The 25607-nt window shown below is 33.0% G+C and overlaps 1 protein-coding gene across 1 annotated transcript in view; it reads left to right on the top strand.

The window, feature by feature from the left end:
• The window catches only part of LOC149906531 (thioredoxin domain-containing protein 11), a 34115-nt gene extending 8724 nt beyond the window's left edge, over positions 1-25391 (top strand). Inside the window, exons 10-12 of the mRNA XM_090104657.1 lie at positions 3974-4164; positions 6032-6167; positions 24994-25391. Of these exons, the coding sequence (XP_089960783.1) occupies positions 3974-4164; positions 6032-6167; positions 24994-25296 (630 nt within the window). The 3' untranslated portion in view covers positions 25297-25391. The remainder of the gene's footprint in view (positions 1-3973; positions 4165-6031; positions 6168-24993) is intronic.
• Positions 25392-25607: the final 216 nt, after the last annotated feature.

Genomic DNA, 25607 nt, shown 5'->3' with positions numbered 1-25607 from the left:
TCTCGCCTTGGTAATACATACTTATTTATTTAATGAATGTTTACTCTTCTAATAATTAAAATTTACAATAGGCAATATTTTTTATTTAAAAAACATAAAATTCGTAGATTTTCTGGTTTGAGGCGATTTTTTTTTTCAGTCTGGATGTTTCCAGCCGTTGAAAAAAGTTTTTCCGAAGCGACTGTACAGCGGCTTCAGTGAAAAGTATTTTTGGGCGAGTTTTTTCTGACTTGGAAAATGGATATCTTCTCGCCAAAAGGCCAGTGGATCAGCAGTCTCTGCATACGCACGATTTTTAAATTTATAGTAAATATAGAGTTGTGTACAAAAATATTCGTTTTTAAATATTCGTATATTCGCCATTACGAATATTCGGTAAATGTCTACTATTCGGCGAATACGAATATTCGTATCCGTATTCGTTGCATCACTAATTGTTATGTACATAATACATATGTAATTGGTATTAGTAGTAAAAACCGTGATATCGATTCCTTGAATTTGCTAAAAAGTGAAAATACGAAGTGTGGTTTAACTGATAGCTAATACAAACATGATAAATTTCTACAAGCCTATTTTAGAGAATTCAGGATGGGATGGGCACATAACAGTCTAAGTCATTTTATAATAGTCAGTATTAATAATATGTACTGAAAAAAAATGATCTCAATGATTAATAAAATTCATGTATGAAGAATAACATAGAATTTTCTCTAATCTATCTCATATTTGAATCAGAGTATAAATAATCAAACAATATTTGAAAAATTCAAGAAGATCTTAAACTTAAATCTAAAACTTTAAGATAAATATTTTTAGGGCCGATTTTTCAATGCCCAGATAAACAGCTAGATAGACTTTATTCTTCAGTCAACAAAACATTCAATTTTTCAATAGACGAATAGGACTTATCTATCGAATAACTACGTTATTTGAGGAATAAATCTATTTGCCGCTCCAACGGCCAGATAGCGCGCTATTCGACGGTTAGGCGTTTGAGTTGACAACTGACGCGTCAAATTTGGGATATTTTCGTATGTCATAACATAGAGCGTAGAATTATTAACAATTAAACCTCTTTCTATATAATTATTATCAACTAGCGGTCCGCCCCGGTTTCGCCCGTGGTACATATTTACGTTTTCTCTACATAAAAACCATCCTCGTACTTCAAGGAATATAATAAAAAAAGAATTATCGAAATCGGTTCAGCCGTTCCCGAGTTATGCGCTTACCAACACATTTTGCGATTCATTTTTATATATAAGAAGATTAAAAATTAAAATCATATTGAAATGATGTTTCTGATAGTACTGATGACCATGCCATTGAAAATTAGCCGAACGCTGCCTTTAAGTATGTCGTTTCCATCGTAAAATATATAAATTGAAACACAAATTTAACCAAACTCTTTACTCGAATCAAAACAACAATCAACAATCATAGAAGACAAGAGCAATACAAGACAAACTTAAAATGCACTCCTGACGTGAGTCATAATGACGGTTGTTGACAAATTGCAAGAGTTGACTCTATCCCGCTCTAACCTGACTAATTTAATATGTTTGTTTCGCCACTCCGAGAGCAGAGCTGCCAATATGGAAATATTTGGTCAGATCAAATAAATCACGATTGAAAAATAGGCGAGCCGATATGAGTTAGATAAATCTTTATATATAAAAATGAATCGCAAAATGTGTTGGTAAGCGCATAACTCGAGAACGGCTGAACCGATTTCGATAATTCTTTTTTTATTATATTCCTTTAAGTACGAGGATGGTTTTCATGTAGAGAAAACGTAAATATGTACCTACCACGGGCGAAGCCGGGGCGGACCGCTAGTAATTGAATAAATCTATTCGAGGGGTAGTTATTAGACTGTTTATCTCGGGATTGAAAAATCGGCCCTTAATAGTATAATTCGTTGGAAAGTCAAAACTGTACATTGAATATTTTTTTTAAAGAATGCTTGATATCGTGATCTACAATCGACATCGAAGCCAAAAATATAGTTTTTTTAAATTATTGTTTGTATGTCTGTGATGAGGTTTAATTATAAGTATTTTTGGTAAAACATTTGTTGAGTAACAATTGAACATAAGAACATTTCAACTTGCGTTACCCGATGTACAGACACTGACCGCCTCCTCGGTACAGTGGTTGACGCGTGAGCGTAGCACCGAGGGGTCCTCGGTTCGATTCCCGGTGGAGACGAAGAAAAAAAATGTCTTGGTCTGGTAGGACACAGAAGACTGATCACCTACTTGTCCCTAAAGAAAATCGATCAGTGAAACAGATGTATAATGCATCTGCCCCTTACCCCACTTGGGGACATGGGACTTCACTTCACTTACCCACTGTACAACGCGGAATTTCGCCAGCAATTCCTCAACAGGTTTATTCAACTTTATTACTAAACAAATTTTAACCATGAATACTGGGCTTTATTCTACCTAGCCTGATCGGGGTACAATTTTAACTCTTTCATACCTCGTTACTAAGGCAACTATTTGTGACCGAGTTCATGTACAAGATAATAATTATTATAAATCAGAAAATCTATTATGATATTATCTTTTCATGATTCATAGGTAAACACCGACAGATAACCATCGTAAACAAAATAGGTTTACGATGGTTATCTATCTATCTTTATTCAGATAAAAAATGGAAATTACGAACCAGCATATTAACTAAGTATTTAAAAGATCAAAATTAGATACAATAATCTATTACAGTTTTTGCATAACCAATGTTATCATGTTAGCATGCAAGAAAAGCTTTCGTATAGTCATGTCATATTGAACTTCATTTCTTAGCTTTTCTATTTAAATTTCAAATATTTGGTGGTAGATAGGTACATAATATTATTTTCAATCAACCTGCAGCCTGCAGCCTGATTCTAAATTTCTGTTTTAGAGAGGATAGTTGGATTTATTTCCACGCTAATCAAATATGTAATTTTTGTTAATGGTTCATGACAAATATTTCTCAAATTATGCTGTAATCGTTGTTAATGGTTTTTGATTAAAAGGAATTAGCTATTAATATCCTGTCTAGACGATGACGTTTCGAATGATAGTAATGATAATAATAAACACAAAGTCATGATATTATTCTTATGATATGAGATTTCACCAGATTAATCATGGTGATAATTCCAAAATAGTATCCTAATTATATAACGGTATGTTCAAACGTAGGAAATGGGTAATGTACATGATATCTCTATTGCCAATGCATATATTATTACTTATTATAATGTTTCTAACACACACTATATGACATCGAACTTAACAATTACCCAGTTAAGATAAAACCCCTGCTGGAAATTCGGATGAATTGAAAAAAGATAAATATATAAATACGATAAAGATAAATATATATTATAAGTCTTATATACGCTGAAAGGTCTACCGACATATTTCTATTATTTTTAAACCACCTTATAGGTTATTTTAATAATTCTTCGACATCTATTTAACTTCTCTATACAGGGCCCGTAGACAAAGTAACAATTAAAAAACGATAACGAAGTTAGAAAAGTAAAAATGTATGGGATTGACATTAGATAGACCATGTGATCTAACGCGGCGTATGTCAATCCCATACATTTTTGCCTTTTCTAACTTCGTTATTGTTTTTTAATTGTTACTTTGTCTAAGGCCCCAGGTACATAAAAAGAAAAGTTTTCTTTTAAGCATGTTTGGAACTATTACACATTGAAGGTATATTGTTCGTGCGTGGGTATTTGACACGCGTATATTAGCTTCACATGTAAGCTTGTATGTTTGTATGAACCCGACTCCATGATACTCGATTTTGACCCACTTTAAAATTTAATACTTTATCAAGGATCAAATTACATACAAATTTATCAAGTCGAAGCGTGTTTTTTTTCTAACTGCATTAGTTATTTTGTTTAATTTATAAAACTTCCTCTACAAATTGACTAAAAAGTACTCAATTTCAGCTAACACTAGTAGCGGTGTGCGGCGGGGGTTGCGGTGCGCACGCAACCCGTGCGCTAGCAGAAGCCACGCGGTTGCTACACGCGTGCGGAGTGAAGACGCAAGCGGCGCGGATAGATGTGCTTAGACATGATCTGCCGTGGCACTACACGCCTACAGCGTATCCTACTATACTCGTGTTCCCGCCTAATGGGTAAGTTTATATTGATTTGGTGATTGGTGGATTTATATTGATTATAAAAAAAAATATTTAGAATATACTTAGATTAAACAAACAATAAAAATTATTTGGGCTTTGTTTTGAATTAAAATTTTGGTAGAATAGTTTGAAAATTATTGAAGTGAAACTTCTTTATCGGGGCTGGAAAAAAATTTTGTGTAACATTTTTTCGTTACGCGCCATCTTTTTCTTATCCCTACCACGTGTGTTTCGACGTATTTCTGTAAAGTTGCATATAGTAAATTATTTTTTGAAAAATGTGTACACTAGTACACGCACACATTTTTTACGATTAGTTTATTCTGAATATAGTGTCCGACCGAAACTGGTTTCCAGGCCGAAACCGAAACCGAAACCGAATGTTCGGCCGTGGCTTCAGTTTCGGCCGAAACCGAAACCGAAACCGAAACTCACGCGGTCAAGTATGAAATTTCTAAAAATACTGAACTTTGGTGCATTTTACCTATTATTTTGCCTTAATTAGGGCATGAAATGAAAACACAGTATATGAAATTTGTTGTTATCATTTATTTAATACTAGCTTCCGCCCGCGACTCCGTCCGCGCGGATGTCGGTCTTCGCGTGGATGGTTTATTTCTCCATTTTGAGTAACTCTGACAATGGCATCTTATAAATATCTATTGGACCCAAATACGGCTAGGCCTATAATAATACGCAACGTGTTCGCGGTTCTACAGAACAACGTCTATGGATAAAACTGAAAAATTAAGATTAATTTTTTTTCTACGTATTTTCCCAGGATAAAAAGTATCCTATTTTACGCCCAGGATAATAAGGTATAATTATACCAAGTTTCATCGAAATCGAACCGGTAGTTTTCACGTGATGTCTTCACATACAGACAGACAGACAGACAGACAGACAGACAAAAATTTTTTAAATCACATATTTGGGTTTGGTATCGATCCAGTAACATCCCCTGCTATTTATTTTTTCAATATTTTCAATGTACAGAAATGACCCTTCTACAGATTTATTATATGTATAGATAAAATAAAAAAAATAATATTTTTAAAATACATATTAATAATAACAAGTTTAATTTTTATTATTTTTTCAAATTAAGTTCTCAGTAAAATCAGTCATCTAATCAGTAGTTCTTACTGTTACTTTAAATACTAAGTATTGGTATTTTGAGATCTTTCTCTTTATTAAAGAGTCTTTAATACTTTGGATTGGTATTTGTACTTAGAAGAATAATCAGTCTCTTTTAGGTACCTCTTATATAAAAATAATAATTACTATTACACCCAGTTCCAATCTCAACATAGATAATCAAAAATTGTTTCCACCAGCGTGGGTCAACCAACGCTTTGACAGCGTCCGTCAAAGCGTTGCCGAGGAAAACGAAGTTAGGCGAGCGTGAACGTGTGTGAACTAAGTTCACTGAACTTGCGAAATAAGTTTCGGTTTCGGCAAAAGTTTCGGCTGATTCTGGCCGAAACCGAAACTGCGGCCGAAACTTGATTTTTGGCCGAAACTCAGCCGAAACCGAAACCGAAACCGAACTTTCGGTCGGACACTATCTGAATATAGCTTTAGCCCCGACTGTGCGGAAGGGCTGCTTTTATTCATAACACAACGCAGACAAAGTCGCAGTAAAGCTGCCACATTCCGTATTAACAATAAATATATTATAATACCAATTTAAAAAGCTGCTTAAATAAGTGTAATTAATACGTGCTATACGGATTTCCATAATTTTGATTTAGATTTTACGCGAGTATTCATTTAGAAATGAGCGATTAAAATCGCGTTTAAAATCTGTTAAAGTCTTTAATTTCTTCATGCAACGGGTTCAATATAGTTGTGTTCGCAGTAACGCGGAGCTAGACAGCCGCGCGTACCCGTTCGACCGGCGCGTGTCGGCGAGCGGGCTGGTCGCGCTCGCGCTGCGCTCTATAGGCGCACCCGCACACTTTACAGTGAGACTCGCCATGTGCCAGGGGACTGCGGTAAGATGTTTGTTTATTTATTTTTACACGCTTTTTATTAGCTTCACCTGTATGTTTGTATGTTTGTTTGTAACCGACTTCTTTGGGCGCGATTTTGACCCACTTTAAGGCCGGCCACATACATCAGTTTTCCTGATTCGGAAACCGTATCACGAAAAATTCCGTACGACTACCACACACATCCTTTTTTTTCCGTTCGGAATATCGAGATTAGTCTTGGAGTAGCTTCAGTGGAGTGCACACGTTTGGAAGAAGCATGAATTTCGTATACAAAAGTTGTTCCTCGAAATACAATCTACAAAAATGATCTGATATCATTTCTTCGTAAAATGATAAAAAAAAAGTTTTGTTGAAAAATATAAATTACTCTAATTAATGAACATTTTCGCTTATAACTTTTTTATTTATAGTTCTACAACAAAAACTTACTGGACCAAAGTTGTAGAGAATTTAATTTACAACAAATAATGTTAAAAAAAAAATTATCGGATAAATAGTGTAAGAGATATATCGTAAAAACCGATTTTTCCAAACCAAATTTCAACCGCTTTTTTCAAGATGGCACCCCACAAATCACCCCCACAAATCACCCCCACAAACTTGGTTTTAGCTTCACACTGACCCCCCCTACATATCAAAAAAATAAAATTACGTCCTCTAAAAAACGCAAGATTAGGCCTAAAAAATGTAACATTTCAATGGACTATATATGTAATAACAATAGTTATGAAATAAATAATTATGTTTATTTTGTAAAAAGTTTTATCATGTTCATTTTATCGCCTAGAGCATTTTGTTGCCAAGCAAGATCTTTCATATCCCTGTTATGATAATCTTCGTTATTAAGGTCCCACAGGCATGGGTACCCCTCTACACCAATTATTAACTGTTCAATGTCACTCATCATGAATAATAATTAAATATTACGTATTCGTGGGTGTCCCAACAATAACTACGGTACGGGTCCGCTCAGCTCGATCGTGCTGCGCTGACTGATGTTCCGTTCGGAATTTCGAATGTGTGTGGCGGGCCATACCAAATGTATGTAAGCTTTGCATCCGTTTCGTTTTTTTTCCGTCAGGAATTCCTGATGCATGGGCTTGCATTCGGAAAGAACGGACGGAGAAAAAACCGTACGGAAAGTTATCGAATGTGTCATTCATTGCTTTTGTATGAATTTACTGCGTTCGGAGGCCCTGATTCGGAAAACGGATCAGGAAAACGTATCAGGAAAACTGATGTATGTGGCCGGCCTAAACGGCCAGATTTCGTTCAAACTTTGTAGATTTATTGAGGACCGATGACAATACACTAATTTGATAAAATTATCTTTGGGTAAACTTGTGAAATTGTTACTTACAAGTTACAGTAATAAATAGTACTTTGTGTATTCCCGCTCGTGTATTACATTAATATCTTTAAAAAGAGAGTTTTAAAAATGACGCTAAACATGTGAGATTTTTTGTGATTAGGGTATTTAGGTGGCGAAATTCGTTGTCATAAGGTGATTGCAACGATCTGTTCCCAGCCAATATCCCGCTAGATGGCGCTGAATTCTACATTTCTAGTTTATTTGAGTTTTTGCGTAATTGGAATAGTCATCAAACCTAGGAATAGTCATGGCGGTTACTGAATATTATATTTTATTGAAATATGTTATATCATTGCCTTAAAATCCACCCAATTCGGTAAAATTATGCGTTTTAACATCTGTCATTGCATACAGGGTCGTTTACACACACAGACGTATACAAAAATGATAAAGATTTAACTCTAGATGGCGTGAATGTAAAGCGCGTCACACACGGTGAAGATACTACCTATAATATTTTATCTAATCTAGTAATATTTTATATTACAGTATCTTAAGGTATCCGGTATCAGCGTTCTGACCATCATTTTTCTTGTTTCGCTGTAGAACCGCCATCCTGTTACAAATGACCCACAAAGGAGAATGACCACGGGTGGTATCGGTAAAATTTTAGTTGTGCCACGTATTCGTTATATTGTTAATTCCTATTTGTATTTATAATGATCATATGTATCAATATTAAGTCTTAATTAAACCGGATAAATTGAAATAATAGTAAAAGTAAAAGTTTTTCTTTTGAAACATGTATGAACTTTCGCATTAGTAGGAAGTAGGATTGTTATAAAAATAAAAGTTATATTTGTTGGCGTAAACTATTTTATTGTAATTTTGGGAAATAAATAATGTCAAAATTGATTACCTACAATAAAACGCAGTTTTATTTTATTACCTACATTACACTATTGTTTTTTTTTATCAAAACATGTATTTGAAGTAGCAAATATGATATTATGCTGATCCAAGCATTTTCACTCAAAACTAATATCACTAATGATTTGTAAAAGTAAATTATTTCAAAATACATTTCATAACCAACAAGTAAGAATAATTATTCATACAACAACAAATCAAAAACACTATTTACTATGGAAAAAAAACCAGGAAGGTGAAAAACATATTTACGATTTCGATGCACTCGACTTTTAGTAAAATAATAGGTAAAAATATTATTATGGTTTTGATCACAGACATATCTGTGGTTTTGATATTAGCTACTAGTATCAGAAAGCTGCGTGTTCAATGCACGTCGGGGTCCCACAACTGTGGAGGAAGGAAGGTAGAATACCTCCATCGAATAAGTGAAGTTTCTCGACATACTCGATTTGCCGGCCGGCCTCAATGAAGATTGTCCGAAAGTTGTATATGTGCTCTATAACGAAAAAATTTCGCTAGCGCGATTCAGAGTGAGGTGTCGTACAATATACCTAATGAAGTTTTTCATCTTTTTATTTTACTGCAAATACAAAATAAAAATTAAACAATGGTAATGTAAATTCTAAACAAACTACTACCAAAATACAATTAGAACAAAAATCATTTGACTTGTTTATTTCACCCAGAGGCCAGAGGCGGCTCGTGACAAAATTGTATAGGTGTTCACTTGAAATAAAACAACGAAAATACAATAGCGTTCGGGATGATTTATTACAAAAAAATGAGCACCACATTTTATAAATGTCTATAACACTAAAAATTACAAAGTACAGGCTATTTCAAAACGAATTCAATGACTAGGTATCAATAATTAGTAAATCACCGAATTTGCATTCGCGAGCGTAGAGGTGCGTATAAATTAAGCGCGGCAGCCGCGCGAGCCAATGTTCGACCAGAGTTGACGTTCATTTGCTGCGCGAGCCAATATGTAGATATATTTTAAGTTGAACGTAGTTGCCGCGCGCGGCAGGCGATCCATCACGAACATCTCTTCTGTAGGACGCCAAAAGTGTAGTCATTTTCTTTTTCAAGTCAGGAATAGGTATATCCATTTTCTTACTGATTTCTACCCACGCATCATACCTCAGCGATTTATTGTGGTATTGGGAGGATTTGCTGTTCCACAAAAATTCATTAGCGCCATACAATTGTATTAGTAAACGGCACTTTTCGTTGTCCATTTTTACGTATACGCCGCGCGAGCCGAATCACCAAAACTACAAACCGTCCACACGGCGCGCGAGCGAACGCCTGAAGCTCCTTTGATGCGGTCTCAAAAACCGACAGTGAGCGGATCGCCCCGCGGCACGTTCGAGCGCGGCAATGTTCGCGTCGCCGCGCGCGGCGATCCCGTCTACATAGTGCGCGGCCGCCGCGCGCGCCTATGTTCGATGGTTTGCCGCGCTTAGTTTATACGCGGCTTTAGTATCCATAGTGTTTGTCACTGACGGTCACTGACCTCTATAACTTATAGTTATAGAGGTCAGTGGTGTTTGTTGTGTAAACATGTATGTATTTGAGTAGTTAGTAGCATATTATATTCTGAATTTCTGATCCATGCCTATTCACTCAAAACTAATAACACTAATGATTTGTAACAGTAAATTATTTCAATAGGTAGGTATTTGAACATTTCCCAACAAGACGTAAGAATAATTATTCGTAGGTATACAAGATACAATAACAAATCTAATACACTATTTATTATTTTATTATTTACTAGCGGTCCGCCCCGGCTTCGCCCGTACATGTTTACGTTTTCTCTCCATAAGAAGTAATAGCTAGAGAGCTAGCGCAAAGCTACCTGTATGTATTTGACCAGACCTGGATTTTTGTGTGTTGATTCCCCTATACCTACTATACATGAGATGAGGAGTCACTAAGCCCAGAGTGGTGGACGGGGCGCGCGCTTAGGTAAGACAGGTGGAAATTTTTGGCGAACTTTGAAACCATTTGACCACGTCTGCCATTTTGATATTTGAAAATAGATTATTATTACTATCGGAAAATAACAATGGCAGACCATTATCACGCGGATAACATTCTGGCAGACACTTATGAAAGTGCTGAAAAAAATACAATTTTGAAAGTATTTGACCAGATCTGCCATTCATATATTTTATTTATTAGGGTCTTAAAAACTTATTTTCGAAACGGCAGACATTTTCATTGCGTACAGACTTCAGCAGACAACAAAACTTTACAGACTTCAGCAGTCAACAAGACTTAGCTTCTACATGGTCAGATGTATATATATGTATTACGTTCCCTGACCTTACATCAATGATTTACTTTATTAATGTTTTTATGGTCATTTACATTTAATTTTGAAAACTATGGAATAAAATTTATAAATTTGATGATACAAAACTAAATATACATTTGTAAAGAATCTCAAATATAAAGTTGTGTTGCAAATAACAAATCATCATTTAAATATTTAGTTTATTTCTTTATTTAAGAAACAATTAACAATAATTACAAAACAACATAAAAAAACACGCATGCATTTATTGAAATGTTCATTCATCATCACTATCGTATGGCGTTGTGTGACTCGTCTTCATAATCCATTGAATCGGATTCTGTAAAAGTAAAACGTAAATTATATAATAAAAGAAATGAGTCATTATAAACTTACCTAGTAAGGCAATGCCTTTGATGTCGCACGATGCCGCGGCCGCGCCGCCAGTGTAGGTACTTCTGCTGCTACATGAAAATATGCTAGGGTTGCAACAAATGGGAAATAAAACAATTGTGATTATTACTATTATGATGTAATCATTTATTCATATTATGTACATTCAAAACAATTGCTATTATTAAATCTGATGTAATTATTTTTTCATAAATATATAATTATTATTAATTACATAATATATTGCACTGTGAAATATTTACGTATCACTTTATTTTTGATGTTCTTAATTGTCTTTTATAAAATTTAAGTGACGCATTCGCATTGGGATCAACAATCCGATAAGAAAAGAATGGAGACAACATATACATAGCTTTGATTTCAATTCTACAGATACAAAATATACAATCTATCTAAAATGATACAACGGATGTTTCCTGCGTTTTCTCGTCAAAATACCGAAACAACGTAATTATTGTATAGTAGTTGGGCGTGAAAGTAAAAAAACAAATGAAAAGTGTTTTCCATATAAATACCTCAACCAATAGTTATTGTGTCCTATCCTCATTTCTTTATATCTTGGTAGTTAACTAAAGTGTTAAATTTACATAACCTCAACAACAACATTTACACTGCCACTGCACTAAAACTAAACTAACTAGCTCTCTAGCTATAAGAACCATCCTCGTACTTCAAGGGATATAATAAAAAAAGAATTATCGAAATCGGTTCAGCCGTTCTCGAGTTATGCGCTTACCAACACATTTTGCGATTCATTTTTATATATAAGACTAGCGGTCCGCCCCGGCTTCGCCCGTGGTACATGTTTACGTTTTCTCTACATAAGAACCATCCTCGTACTTCAAGGAATATAATAAAAAAAGAATTATCGAAATCGGTTCAGCCGTTCTCGAGTTATGCGCTTACCAACACATTTTGCGATTCATTTATATATATATACTAGCGGTCCGCCCCGGCTTCGCCCGTGGTACATAATATTTACGTTTTCTCTACATAAAAACCATCCTCGTACTTCAAGGAATATAATAAAAAAAGAATGATCGAAATCGGTTCAGCCGTTCTCGAGTTATGCGCTTACCAACACATTTTGCGATTCATTTTTATATATAAGAATAAGATTATGTGAAAATAACCAGGAAGGTGAAAAACATATTTACGAAAACATAGTAACATAATATGGCTGTCGCTACAATAATTATATTTCAATTTTATCTTTTTATACCTAGTAGAACTGGCCGACGAATAAAAAAAACGTATTAGAATAAATACAATAAATTACGGAACAAAAAAAGGATTGTAACTGAATTAGGTATGTTTGTTTCTGGGCGCACCGTTTTCGACGACGCGACGCGCGACGTAAGCGTATAGGTATAGGTACCTACTTTGCTAAAACAAACTAATAAAATTGTGTGTCTGTCTGAAAATTCGGAAAAGCATATTTTGCAAGTTTGTAATTACTTTGATAGTTTACCGATTTATAATAATTGTAATTGTAATTGTATAATATATAATTTGCAATGTGGTGAAATTTCATAAAAATCACGGGCCAATTTTTTGTTTTGAATCCCACCGAAAATATAATTGCGTTATTAGAATAATTAATTACTAAACCTACCCACGATCAATTATTACAATATAGTCTCAAATGCATACTAGAGAAATATTGCAATTTGATTCAATTAAAATGCATAGCATACAAAAATAAATTCACAACACAAGAAATTCCGCGCGCAAATCATAGCGCGTGTCAATGAAATCAAGAATGTTTTATATCAAGCCGACGCGGACGACGACGCGACGCCGAACAAAAGTACCTACGACGGACGACCACGCTTCGAGTTGCCAAACAACATGAGTAATAAATTGTTTACAAAAAAAACAAGTTTTCCATTTTTCTGTATGAGTAGACAGAACTTCAAAACGCCACCTGCTACGGTTTATATTATGAACGATTGTTATAAAAATAAAAGTTATATTTGTTGGTGTAAACTATTTTATTGATCAATAATTTTGGAATTTAAAATTGTCAACATTGATTACAATAAAACGCAGTTTTATTTTATTACACTATTGTTTTTTTTATCAAAACATGTATTTGAAGTACCTGCTGATCCAAGCATTTTCACTCAAAACTTATATCACTAATGATTTGTAAAAGTAAATTATTTCAATATACATTTCATAACCAACATGTAAGAATAATTATTATTATTCCTACCTACAACAACAAACCTAAAACACTATTTACTATGGGAAAATAACCAGGAAGGTGAAAAACATATTATTATTTACGATTTCGACGCACTCGACTTTTAGTAAAATATAGTAGGGAAACATAATATTATGGTTTTGATTTTTGCTACTAGTATAAGAAAACTGCGTGTTCAAACTACTTGTTTGTCTGTCTGAAAATTCGGAAGTACTTTGGTAGTTTACCGATTTATAATAATATTGTATATATCGTTGTTTAAAAAATATTCAAACACAATAAAATATGATATATGTACTGATTTATCACTGGTTTCAGTGATGAACTGATGAGTCAATTATAGCCACTATACTTTCGTCATACGTGTGTATGATTGATGTGATTTGCAACGTGGTGATATTTCAGAAAAATCACGGGTCAAATTGTCCCACCGAAAATATAACTGCGTTATAAGAATAACTATACCTACGATAAATTATACATAATACAATATAGTCTCAAATGCATACTAGTGAAATATTTTATTTGAATCAATAAAATAAAAAAAATAAATAAAAAATAATAATAATACAAAAATAAATTCACAACACAAGAAAATCCGCGCGCAAATCATAGCGCGTGACAATGAAATCAAGAACTTTCGAGCCGACGCGGACGACGAAGGAGCCTAACAAAAGTACCTACAATCATAGGCGGCTCGTGACAAAATTGTATGGCCGTGTTCACTTGAAATAAAACAACGAAAATAGGTACCTACAATAGCGTTAGCAGTACAAAAAAAATGAGCACCACATTATAAATGTCTATTTATACACTAAAAATTATAGAGTATTTCAAAACGAATTCAATTATTATTTAGCAATAATTCAGTGTTAGCAACCTGAAGTGAGCTGATTATCGTACCAGGGGCGTAAAATTATCGTACATTAGGCGTTTTTGGTTCGAAATTATCGTACTTTTTAGAATAAAGTCAATTATAAATAAATAAATCATATAAATTGTAATATTGATAAGTATGCAAGTTCTCTATAGTTAATCTTTGTTTAACTACCGCTGTCAAATCAACGGGACACTGAAACCCAAACGTTTTACGTCTCTTACGTGGTTTTACGTGCCTTAATATTCATTATACTCTTTGGTTTTACGCGTGGTACAGACTACAGACCTGAACCGATTCCATTTCCACTTTATGTTCAATAAACGCGCCAAGTTTAAAATTCAATCTGACAAAATTTCACTGTTCCCATGAAAGTTCGATATGAAACACGTCATAATTTCATATTTGTATGGGTGAAATAATATAAATTCTCGAATTTTGCCTGATAGAAATTATCGTAAAATCAGCGTACGATAATAACATGCTATCGTACATCGTACGTAGGCACCAAATTATCGTGTTTGTACGATAATTATCGTACGGTTGGGAACGCTGCAATAATTAGAAAATCCCCGAATTTGCATTCGTGATCGTATTCATAGTGTTTGTCTACACTAATATTATAAAGAGGAAAACTTTGTTTGTTTGTTTGATTGTAATGAATAGGCTCATAAACTACTGGACATTTTACCAATGTTTGCAAGTTTGTGGTTACTTTGATAGTTTACCGATTTATAATAATTGTATACTTATATCATTGTTTAAAAATATTCAAACACAATATGATATAGGTACTGATTTATCACTGGTTTCAGTGATGAACTGATGAGTCAATGTTAGCCACAATACTAATCACTTTCGTCATACATGTGTATGAACTATGATTGATGTGATTTGCAATGTGGTGAAATTTCATAAAAATCACGGGCCAATTTTTTGTTTTGAATCCCACCGAAAATACATATATTACTAATTGCGTTATTAGAATAATTAATTACTATACCCACGATCAATTATTACAATTTACAATATAGTCTCAAATGCATACTAGAGAAACATTGCAATTTGAATCAATTAAAATGCATAGCATACAAAAATAAATTCACAACACAAGAAATTCCGCGCGCAAATCATAGCGCGTGTCAATGAAATCAAGAATGTAATTTTATATCAAGCCGACGAGCGACGACGCCGAACTAAAGTACCTACAGTACCATTTACCTTCAGTGTACAATACAGTTTACAGACCTACGACGGACGAACAATAATGAGTAATAAATAAAAAAAACATAGTTTCTAAGGTCATTAGTTTTATTTTATTTTATTGTTATTTTCTTTGAACGATTGGAAATGAAATTACTCAATTTTTACACAGAACTTTGATTTATTAGAATTATGCTCATTATGCATAAGATAACGAACGCGAATGCACGACATCTAGCGCGTCAATGTCTAAACATCGCCTTTCGTTTAGACATTGACGCGCTAGATCTGTAATAAGTATATAGTCTATGCGCTAGATGTCGTGCTTTATGTCGTGTTTCGCTTGGCAAAAGTCACGCACACTACTGTAGAAGTGTCAAATTTTTCCGGTATTTTACTGTTGTTTTTCTAAGTAAATATTGTAAATTATTGATTAAAAAGGTCGAACGCGCACACATTTCATTATAGAGAAGTGATAAAATGATTAGTTTTAAGGTTGATGTTCCGACCGTCCCTCCATACATTTTTGATTACCTCTAAACACTTAACACAGACACTATTTCTTTAAAACTAATCATTTTATCACTTCTCTATAATGAAATGTGTGCGCGTTCGACCTTTTTAATCAATAATTTACAATATTTACTTAGAAAAACAACAGTAAAATACCGGAAAAATTTGACACTTCTACAGTAGTGTGCGTGACTTTTGCCAAGCGAAACACGACATAAAGCACGACATCTAGCGCATAGACTATATACTTATTACAGATCTAGCGCGTCAATGTCTAAACGAAAGGCGATGTTTAGACATTGACGCGCTAGATGTCGTGCATTCGCGTTCGTTATCTTATGCATAATGAGCATAATTCTAATAAATCAAAGTTCTGTGTAAAAATTGAGTAATTTCATTTCCAATCGTTCAAAGAAAATAACAATAAAATAAAATAAAACTAATGACCTTAGAAACTATGTTTTTTTTTATTTATTACTCATTATTGTTCGTCCGTCGTAGGTCTGTAAACTGTATTGTACACTGAAGGTAAATGGTACTGTAGGTACTTTAGTTCGGCGTCGTCGCTCGTCGGCTTGATATAAAATTACATTCTTGATTTCATTGACACGCGCTATGATTTGCGCGCGGAATTTCTTGTGTTGTGAATTTATTTTTGTATGCTATGCATTTTAATTGATTCAAATTGCAATGTTTCTCTAGTATGCATTTGAGACTATATTGTAAATTGTAATAATTGATCGTGGGTATAGTAATTAATTATTCTAATAACGCAATTAGTAATATATGTATTTTCGGTGGGATTCAAAACAAAAAATTGGCCCGTGATTTTTATGAAATTTCACCACATTGCAAATCACATCAATCATAGTTCATACACATGTATGACGAAAGTGATTAGTATTGTGGCTAACATTGACTCATCAGTTCATCACTGAAACCAGTGATAAATCAGTACCTATATCATATTGTGTTTGAATATTTTTAAACAATGATATAAGTATACAATTATTATAAATCGGTAAACTATCAAAGTAATCACAAACTTGCAAACATTGGTAAAATGTCCAGTAGTTTATGAGCCTATTCATTACAATCAAACAAACAAACAAAGTTTTCCTCTTTATAATATTAGTGTAGACAAACACTATGAATACGATCACGAATGCAAATTCGGGGATTTTCTAATTATTGCTAAATAATAATTGAATTCGTTTTGAAATACTCTATAATTTTTAGTGTATAAATAGACATTTATAATGTGGTGCTCATTTTTTTTGTACTGCTAACGCTATTGTAGGTACCTATTTTCGTTGTTTTATTTCAAGTGAACACGGCCATACAATTTTGTCACGAGCCGCCTATGATTGTAGGTACTTTTGTTAGGCTCCTTCGTCGTCCGCGTCGCGTCGGCTCGAAAGTTCTTGATTTCATTGTCACGCGCTATGATTTGCGCGCGGATTTTCTTGTGTTGTGAATTTATTTTTGTATTATTATTATTTTTTATTTTTTTTTTTATTTTATTGATTCAAATAAAATATTTCACTAGTATGCATTTGAGACTATATTGTATTATGTATAATTTATCGTAGGTATAGTTATTCTTATAACGCAGTTATATTTTCGGTGGGACAATTTGACCCGTGATTTTTCTGAAATATCACCACGTTGCAAATCACATCAATCATACACACGTATGACGAAAGTATAGTGGCTATAATTGACTCATCAGTTCATCACTGAAACCAGTGATAAATCAGTATATCATATTTTATTGTGTTTGAATATTTTTTAAACAACGATATATACAATATTATTATAAATCGGTAAACTACCAAAGTACTTCCGAATTTTCAGACAGACAAACAAGTAGTTTGAACACGCAGTTTTCTTATACTAGTAGCAAAAATCAAAACCATAATATTATGTTTACCTACTATATTTTACTAAAAGTCGAGTGCGTCGAAATCGTAAATAATAATATGTTTTTCACCTTCCTGGTTATTTTCCCATAGTAAATAGTGTTTTAGGTTTGTTGTTGTAGGTAGGAATAATAATAATTATTCTTACATGTTGGTTATGAAATGTATATTGAAATAATTTACTTTTACAAATCATTAGTGATATAAGTTTTGAGTGAAAATGCTTGGATCAGCATAATATTATATGGTACTTCGAATACATGTTTTGATAAAAAAAACAATAGTGTAATAAAATAAAACTGCGTTTTATTGTAATCAATGTTGACAATTTTAAATTCCAAAATTATTGATCAATAAAATAGTTTACACCAACAAATATAACTTGTATTTTTATAACAATCGTTCATAATATAAACCGTAGCAGGTGGCGTTTTGAAGTTCTGTCTACTCATACAGAAAAATAGAAAACTTGTTTTTTTTGTAAACAATTTATTACTCATGTTGTTTGGCAACTCGAAGCGTGGTCGTCCGTCGTAGGTACTTTTGTTCGGCGTCGCGTCGTCGTCCGCGTCGGCTTGATATAAAACATTCTTGATTTCATTGACACGCGCTATGATTTGCGCGCGGAATTTCTTGTGTTGTGAATTTATTTTTGTATGCTATGCATTTTAATTGAATCAAATTGCAATATTTCTCTAGTATGCATTTGAGACTATATTGTAATAATTGATCGTGGGTAGGTATAGTAATTAATTATTCTAATAACGCAATTATATTTTCGGTGGGATTCAAAACAAAAAATTGGCCCGTGATTTTTATGAAATTTCACCACATTGCAAATTATATATTATACAATTACAAATTTTACAATTACATATTATAAATCGGTAAACTATCAAAGTAATTACAAACTTGCAAAATATGCTTTTCCGAATTTTCAGACAGACACACAATTTTATTAGTTTGTTTTAGCAAAGTAGGTACCTATACCTATACGCTTACGTCGCGCGTCGCGTCGTCGAAAACGGTGCGCCCAGAAACAAACATACCTAATTCAGTTACAATCCTTTTTTTGTTCCGTAATTTATTGTATTTATTCTAATACGATTTTTTTTATTCGTCGGCCAGTTCTACTAGGTATAAAAAGATAAAATTGAAATATAATTATTGTAGCGACAGCCATATTATGTTACTATGTTTTCGTAAATATGTTTTTCACCTTCCTGGTTATTTTCACATAATCTTATCTTCTTATATATAAAAATGAATCGCAAAATGTGTTGGTAAGCGCATAACTCGAGAACGGCTGAACCGATTTCGATCATTCTTTTTTTATTATATTCCTTGAAGTACGAGGATGGTTTTTATGTAGAGAAAACGTAAATATTATGTACCACGGGCGAAGCCGGGGCGGACCGCTAGTATATATATATAAATGAATCGCAAAATGTGTTACGCTTCACAGCAAGAAGAAATGTACCATATGTACCCGCACAAAGTCGATATTGTGTTGCCTACCGTTCGACTCAATGGCTAGGGTTGTAACTACCTTTAATAATTATTACCAAACTAATAAACCGAGTGATGCGAAATAACCATAATTCTTTTAGAGTTTGATAAAATGATCAGGCAGGTATTTTCTTTAATCCTCTGAATTCTCGGTTACTAAATTGTATCGTTGAAATTATTCTTAATCGCGTAAATTTAATAAATAATCATATGGAAAACACTTTTCATTTGTTTTTTTACTTTCACGCCCAACTACTATACAATAATTACGTTGTTTCGGTATTTTGACGAGAAAACGCAGGAAACATCCGTTGTATCATTTTAGATAGATTGTATATTTTGTATCTGTAGAATTGAAATCAAAGCTATGTATATGTTGTCTCCATTCTTTTCTTATCGGATTGTTGATCCCAATGCGAATGCGTCACTTAAATTTTATAAAAGACAATTAAGAACATCAAAAATAAAGTGATACGTAAATATTTCACAGTGCAATATATTATGTAATTAATAATAATTATATATTTATGAAAAAATAATTACATCAGATTTAATAATAGCAATTGTTTTGAATGTACATAATATGAATAAATGATTACATCATAATAGTAATAATCACAATTGTTTTATTTCCCATTTGTTGCAACCCTAGCATATTTTCATGTAGCAGCAGAAGTACCTACACTGGCGGCGCGGCGGCATCGTGCGACATCAAAGGCATTGCCTTACTAGGTAAGTTTATAATGACTCATTTCTTTTATTATATAATTTACGTTTTACTTTTACAGAATCCGATTCAATGGATTATGAAGACGAGTCACACAACGCCATACGATAGTGATGATGAATGAACATTTCAATAAATGCATGCGTGTTTTTTTATGTTGTTTTGTAATTGTTAATTGTTTCTTAAATAAAGAAATAAACTAAATATTTAAATGATGATTTGTTATTTGCAACACAACTTTATATTTGAGATTCTTTACAAATGTATATTTAGTTTTGTATCATCAAATTTATAAATTTTATTCCATAGTTTTCAAAATTAAATGTAAATGACCATAAAAACATTAATAAAGTAAATCATTGATGTAAGGTCAGGGAACGTAATACATATAACATCTGACCATGTAGAAGCTAAGTCTTGTTGACTGCTGAAGTCTGTAAAGTTTTGTTGTCTGCTGAAGTCTGTACGCAATGAAAATGTCTGCCGTTTCGAAAATAAGTTTTTAAGACCCTAATAAATAAAATATATGAATGGCAGATCTGGTCAAATACTTTCAAAATTGTATTTTTTTCAGCACTTTCATAAGTGTCTGCCAGAATGTTATCCGCGTGATAATGGTCTGCCATTGTTATTTTCCGATAGTAATAATAATCTATTTTCAAATATCAAAATGGCAGACGTGGTCAAATGGTTTCAAAGTTCGCCAAAAATTTCCACCTGTCTTACCTAAGCGCGCGCCCCGTCCACCACTCTGGGCTTAGTGACTCCTCATCTCATGTATAAGGTATAGGGGAATCAACACACAAAAATCCAGGTCTGGTCAAATACATACAGGTAGCTTTGCGCTAGCTCTCTAGCTATTACTTCTTATGGAGAGAAAACGTAAACATGTACCACGGGCGAAGCCGGGGCGGACCGCTAGTAAATAATAAAATAATAAATAGTGTATTAGATTTGTTATTGTATCTTGTATACCTACGAATAATTATTCTTACGTCTTGTTGGGAAATGTTCAAATACCTACCTATTGAAATAATTTACTGTTACAAATCATTAGTGTTATTAGTTTTGAGTGAATAGGCATGGATCAGAAATTCAGAATATAATATGCTACTAACTACTCAAATACATACATGTTTACACAACAAACACCACTGACCTCTATAACTATAAGTTATAGAGGTCAGTGACCGTCAGTGACAAACACTATGGATACCTACGCTCGCGAATGCAAATTCGGTGATTTACTAATTATTGATACCTAGTCATTGAATTCGTTTTGAAATAGCCTGTACTTTGTAATTTTTAGTGTTATAGACATTTATAAAATGTGGTGCTCATTTTTTTGTAATAAATCATCCCGAACGCTATTGTATTTTCGTTGTTTTATTTCAAGTGAACACCTATACAATTTTGTCACGAGCCGCCTCTGGCCTCTGGGTGAAATAAACAAGTCAAATGATTTTTGTTCTAATTGTATTTTGGTAGTAGTTTGTTTAGAATTTACATTACCATTGTTTAATTTTTACCTACTATATTTTACTAAAAGTCGAGTGCGTCGAAATCGTAAATATCTTTTTCACCTTCCTGGTTTTTTTCCATAGTAAATAGTGTTTTAGATTTGTTGTTGTATGAATAATTATTCTTAGCATAATATTATATCATAGGTATATGCTACTTCAAATACATGTTTTGATAAAAAAAAACAATAGTGTAATGTAATAAAATAAAACTGCGTTTTATTGTAATCAATTTTGACATTATTTATTTCCCAAAATTACAACAAAATAGTTTACGCCAACAAATATAACTTTTATTTTTATAACAATCCTACTTGTTTTACATTCACGCCATCTAGACTTAAATCTTTATCATTTTTGTATACGTCTGTGTGTGTAAACGACCCTGTATGCAATGACAGATGTTATAATGCATTTTTTTACCGAATTGGGTGGACTTTAAGGCAATGATATGACATATTTCAATAAAATATAATATTCAGTAACCGCCATGACTATTCCTACGACCTTAATCTTTTCCAATTACGCAAAAACTCAAATAAACTAGAAATGTAGAATTCAGCGCCATCTAGCGGGACATTGGCTGGGAACAGATCGTAGGAATCACCTTAAAGAAATAGTGTCTGTGTTAAGTGTTTAGAGGTAATCAAAAATGTATGGAGGGACGGTCGGAACATCAACCATAATATAGTTTGGTTGTATCATTGCACTAAAACCTGTGAGATTATTTTTTGTAGCTAAGATTGTGGGGTTTAGAAATTCCCTTTCGCTGCTTGGCTGGTTACACAGATGAAAGAACGTATCGCGATGATAATATTATGTACGTTGGAAAATTACGTATTTTGTACGAAAAAATAATGATATTTATTTGGGGAAAAGATATTATTAAAAATTACACACATTATTTGAATGTAATAAGAATGTGCTGCGATTCTACACAGCTACCTAATTGATGTAGGTAGTTGATAACAAATCGCAGAAAGTCAACGACTATTAGCAAAGTGAGGGTAGTTGGGTCGAACGTCGTTTAAACAACATCCGAGCCCCTAGGCACGATTCGTACGAATGCGCCACGATTCTTTTTTTTTTTTTTTTGTGTGGTGTCTCTCAATGTTAGCCAGAAGGGCTTCTACATTTTAACGCGGACGCGGGGGTGAACTGAAGGTTCACCCTGGTAGCGACATGCACAAGGGCGTCCCCCCTTGACGGGGACCACGAACCTCGGCTTGAGCTGTCGCTTGAGTGGAGGAGGCCAGAAGGGCCCTAATCGGACGGGACGCGCCACGATTCAAAGGAAAGCGGCATTTTATAGTATTCGACAGCTAAGCTTGTTCAGTCATGAAATAATGACAACTACGTATAAAGTTACGTCTAACAATATGATAATTTAATTGAATTCGTTAAAAAACATGTTAGTCGATGTTAAATGGAGATAACGACATTTATCTATATATGTAATAATATAATTTTATATAACGGAAATGATTAATAGACAATCTACACTCAATAATTTATTTCGTATTCTGGTGTTTAACGTATCGATTACCCATTTTAATGTGAACTGAATCACTATAATAATTTAAATTTAAATAAATATTTTAAATATTTCGGGACAATTTTTACACACGGCACGATCTGATCCCATACTAAGCTTTCGCTTGTGTTATGGAAACCAGATGGCTGATAAACATACATATATTATTTTAAATAAATACTTGTATAGATAAATAACACCCAGACACTGAGCAAACATCTATGTTCATCACACAAATATTTGCCCCGGGTGGGGATCGAACCCACGACCTCTGGCTTGGAAAGCAGGGCCACTACCAACCAAGTCAACTGGCCAGTCAATTAGAAAGGAAAGCTTGAGACAGTAATTTTGCGCATAGGTTTTAAAAGAAAGCGTAGGGCATAGGTTTTTAAACAATGTTACAGACTTTTTCTTCTTAAGCTAGTAGTATATACTTTGTACAGTGTATTTTACCTGTATAGTGTATTAAAAATTAAAATCCATGTGATCCTTATGGTACATTTAAATTCGATACTATTTCAATCAATCCTCGACAGATCTCCAAAGTAAAAAGAAGTACATAGCGGATATACAGCATCTTTGATTTAAGAAAAAAATATTATGAAGAACCAACAATATGGTAAATTATATTTAAAGAAATCATGCTTGCCTCGAGTAGATAGTATCATTTTATTAAAAAGCAATATTCATGTCCACTAACATAATATTTCTATATTCGTTGTACCAGTGTACTTTAAAAATTTGTAATTTTTTATATAAAATGTATTGATAAAAATGAGAATTTGAATAATTTATCTAAATGGCGGATAGATCAAAATAAACTTTATTTTTATAAAGTTGTAAAGGAAATGAAAAACGACCTGCATTGTGTTTAGGTAAATAGAAAAAAAAAAATATTTAAATTTCCTATTTCACTAATGTTCATTGAAATATGCAAATATATTATCGGCTTATCTTTTATCATGAGTCGTGTCACGTGCGAGAGTCCTTAACATTTTTTTTACGAATATAAACATTTAACCCATTGAGCCCCGAACGGCCCGATCGGTCCACGACACAATAGATTTTCTATTGTGTTTGTGATTCCGGGGCCTGAGTTACTAATGTTAAGGTCTCTAAACGGAACAACATGTTCATTCATAAAATAAATTTCAAGCTTTCCACAAACAATGTTTACTAGTCTGATCATTAAATGGAATTTGAAGCATAAGGGTGCTTTTCCACCAAAAAATGTGCGAGGATGTGTAGCGAGGAATGTGTTCGTAAAAACCAATCATATCGCTTCATTTAGTTTGCACTTTGAAGCGATACTATTGGCTATTTACAAACATATTCCTCGCACATTATTGGTGGAAACGCATCCTTACTATTGTTAAAAGATGTGCATTATATATTTTTGACAGATTTTGATATAAGGAAATGCTTGCTTTTCATACATAAAAAAGCGAACTTCCTTATGAAGCTTACGTTTCACACTTATCTCAAGTTTATACGATAATGACCCAATAAATAGGTATCAGGCCTAATCTATTGAGAATATCTTTAAAGATATAAGAGTATGTCGTATTTGATAAGGCTTGAAGCAAATTGATTAGCATATAATCATTTATTATCTTTATCATGGATTACATATTTGCGTAGGTTGAGTCCAATGTTTAATTTGAACCTTCACATTTACATGTACTATCTAGATACCAATATTTTTAATTTTTAATCCGTAAATTTTAATGGTTCATAATGTATTTGTAGTTTTTGTGTCCATTATTATTATAAATTAACTGAATTTTTAAAAAGAGTTTAGTAGTTACCTATGTTATTTTTTATGAATAAACATATAATTAATTTCAGGCCATCACTGCGAAACGAGCGTGTTTGAAGGAGATCAAGGAGCATATAGTTACAATTATCGGCCGGAACCTTAAATATTGGCGACAAACGCAAATAAAAGAACTCAGAGACTCTTTACTAAAAAGACTGCAGTATCTTAACAAAGTTTCATTACATTTAAGTCTTATTCATATAAGTGATCTCAAAAATAACAACGATAAGATGAAATCACTATTAAATTCACTCGACGAATTATCAAAACATTGGCATATCGATGTTCAGTCTATTATAAGGAAAAATGCAATGTCAACAACAGCTAGATGATATTAGCTAAACGAAATTGTAAATAGTGTATTATATTGCTCATTCTATATATATCTTATGATTATTTATGGAGAATAAAATGTTATTACATGTTATTTTTTTTTATCAAATACCTTTCATCATTAACATTAAAAAAAGTTATTTGTAAACTACACAAATCACAATCCCATAATAATTGAACGAATATCTACAAAAATATTAAAATTTATTAGTAGTCCAATATAACATGCCATGTAATTAACTTGAAAATATTGGTTACTTCTACTTTTAAAATACTGAACTAAACGCGACATTAAAATAAGGCAATATGA

This window comes from Colias eurytheme, chromosome 8 (assembly GCF_061535395.1).
Source record: "Colias eurytheme isolate Ceu_HAF_F1 chromosome 8, ilColEury1 Martin Lab GWU primary, whole genome shotgun sequence".
Lineage (NCBI taxonomy): Eukaryota > Metazoa > Arthropoda > Insecta > Lepidoptera > Pieridae > Colias > Colias eurytheme.
This window is presented reverse-complemented; position numbering and strand designations above follow the sequence as displayed.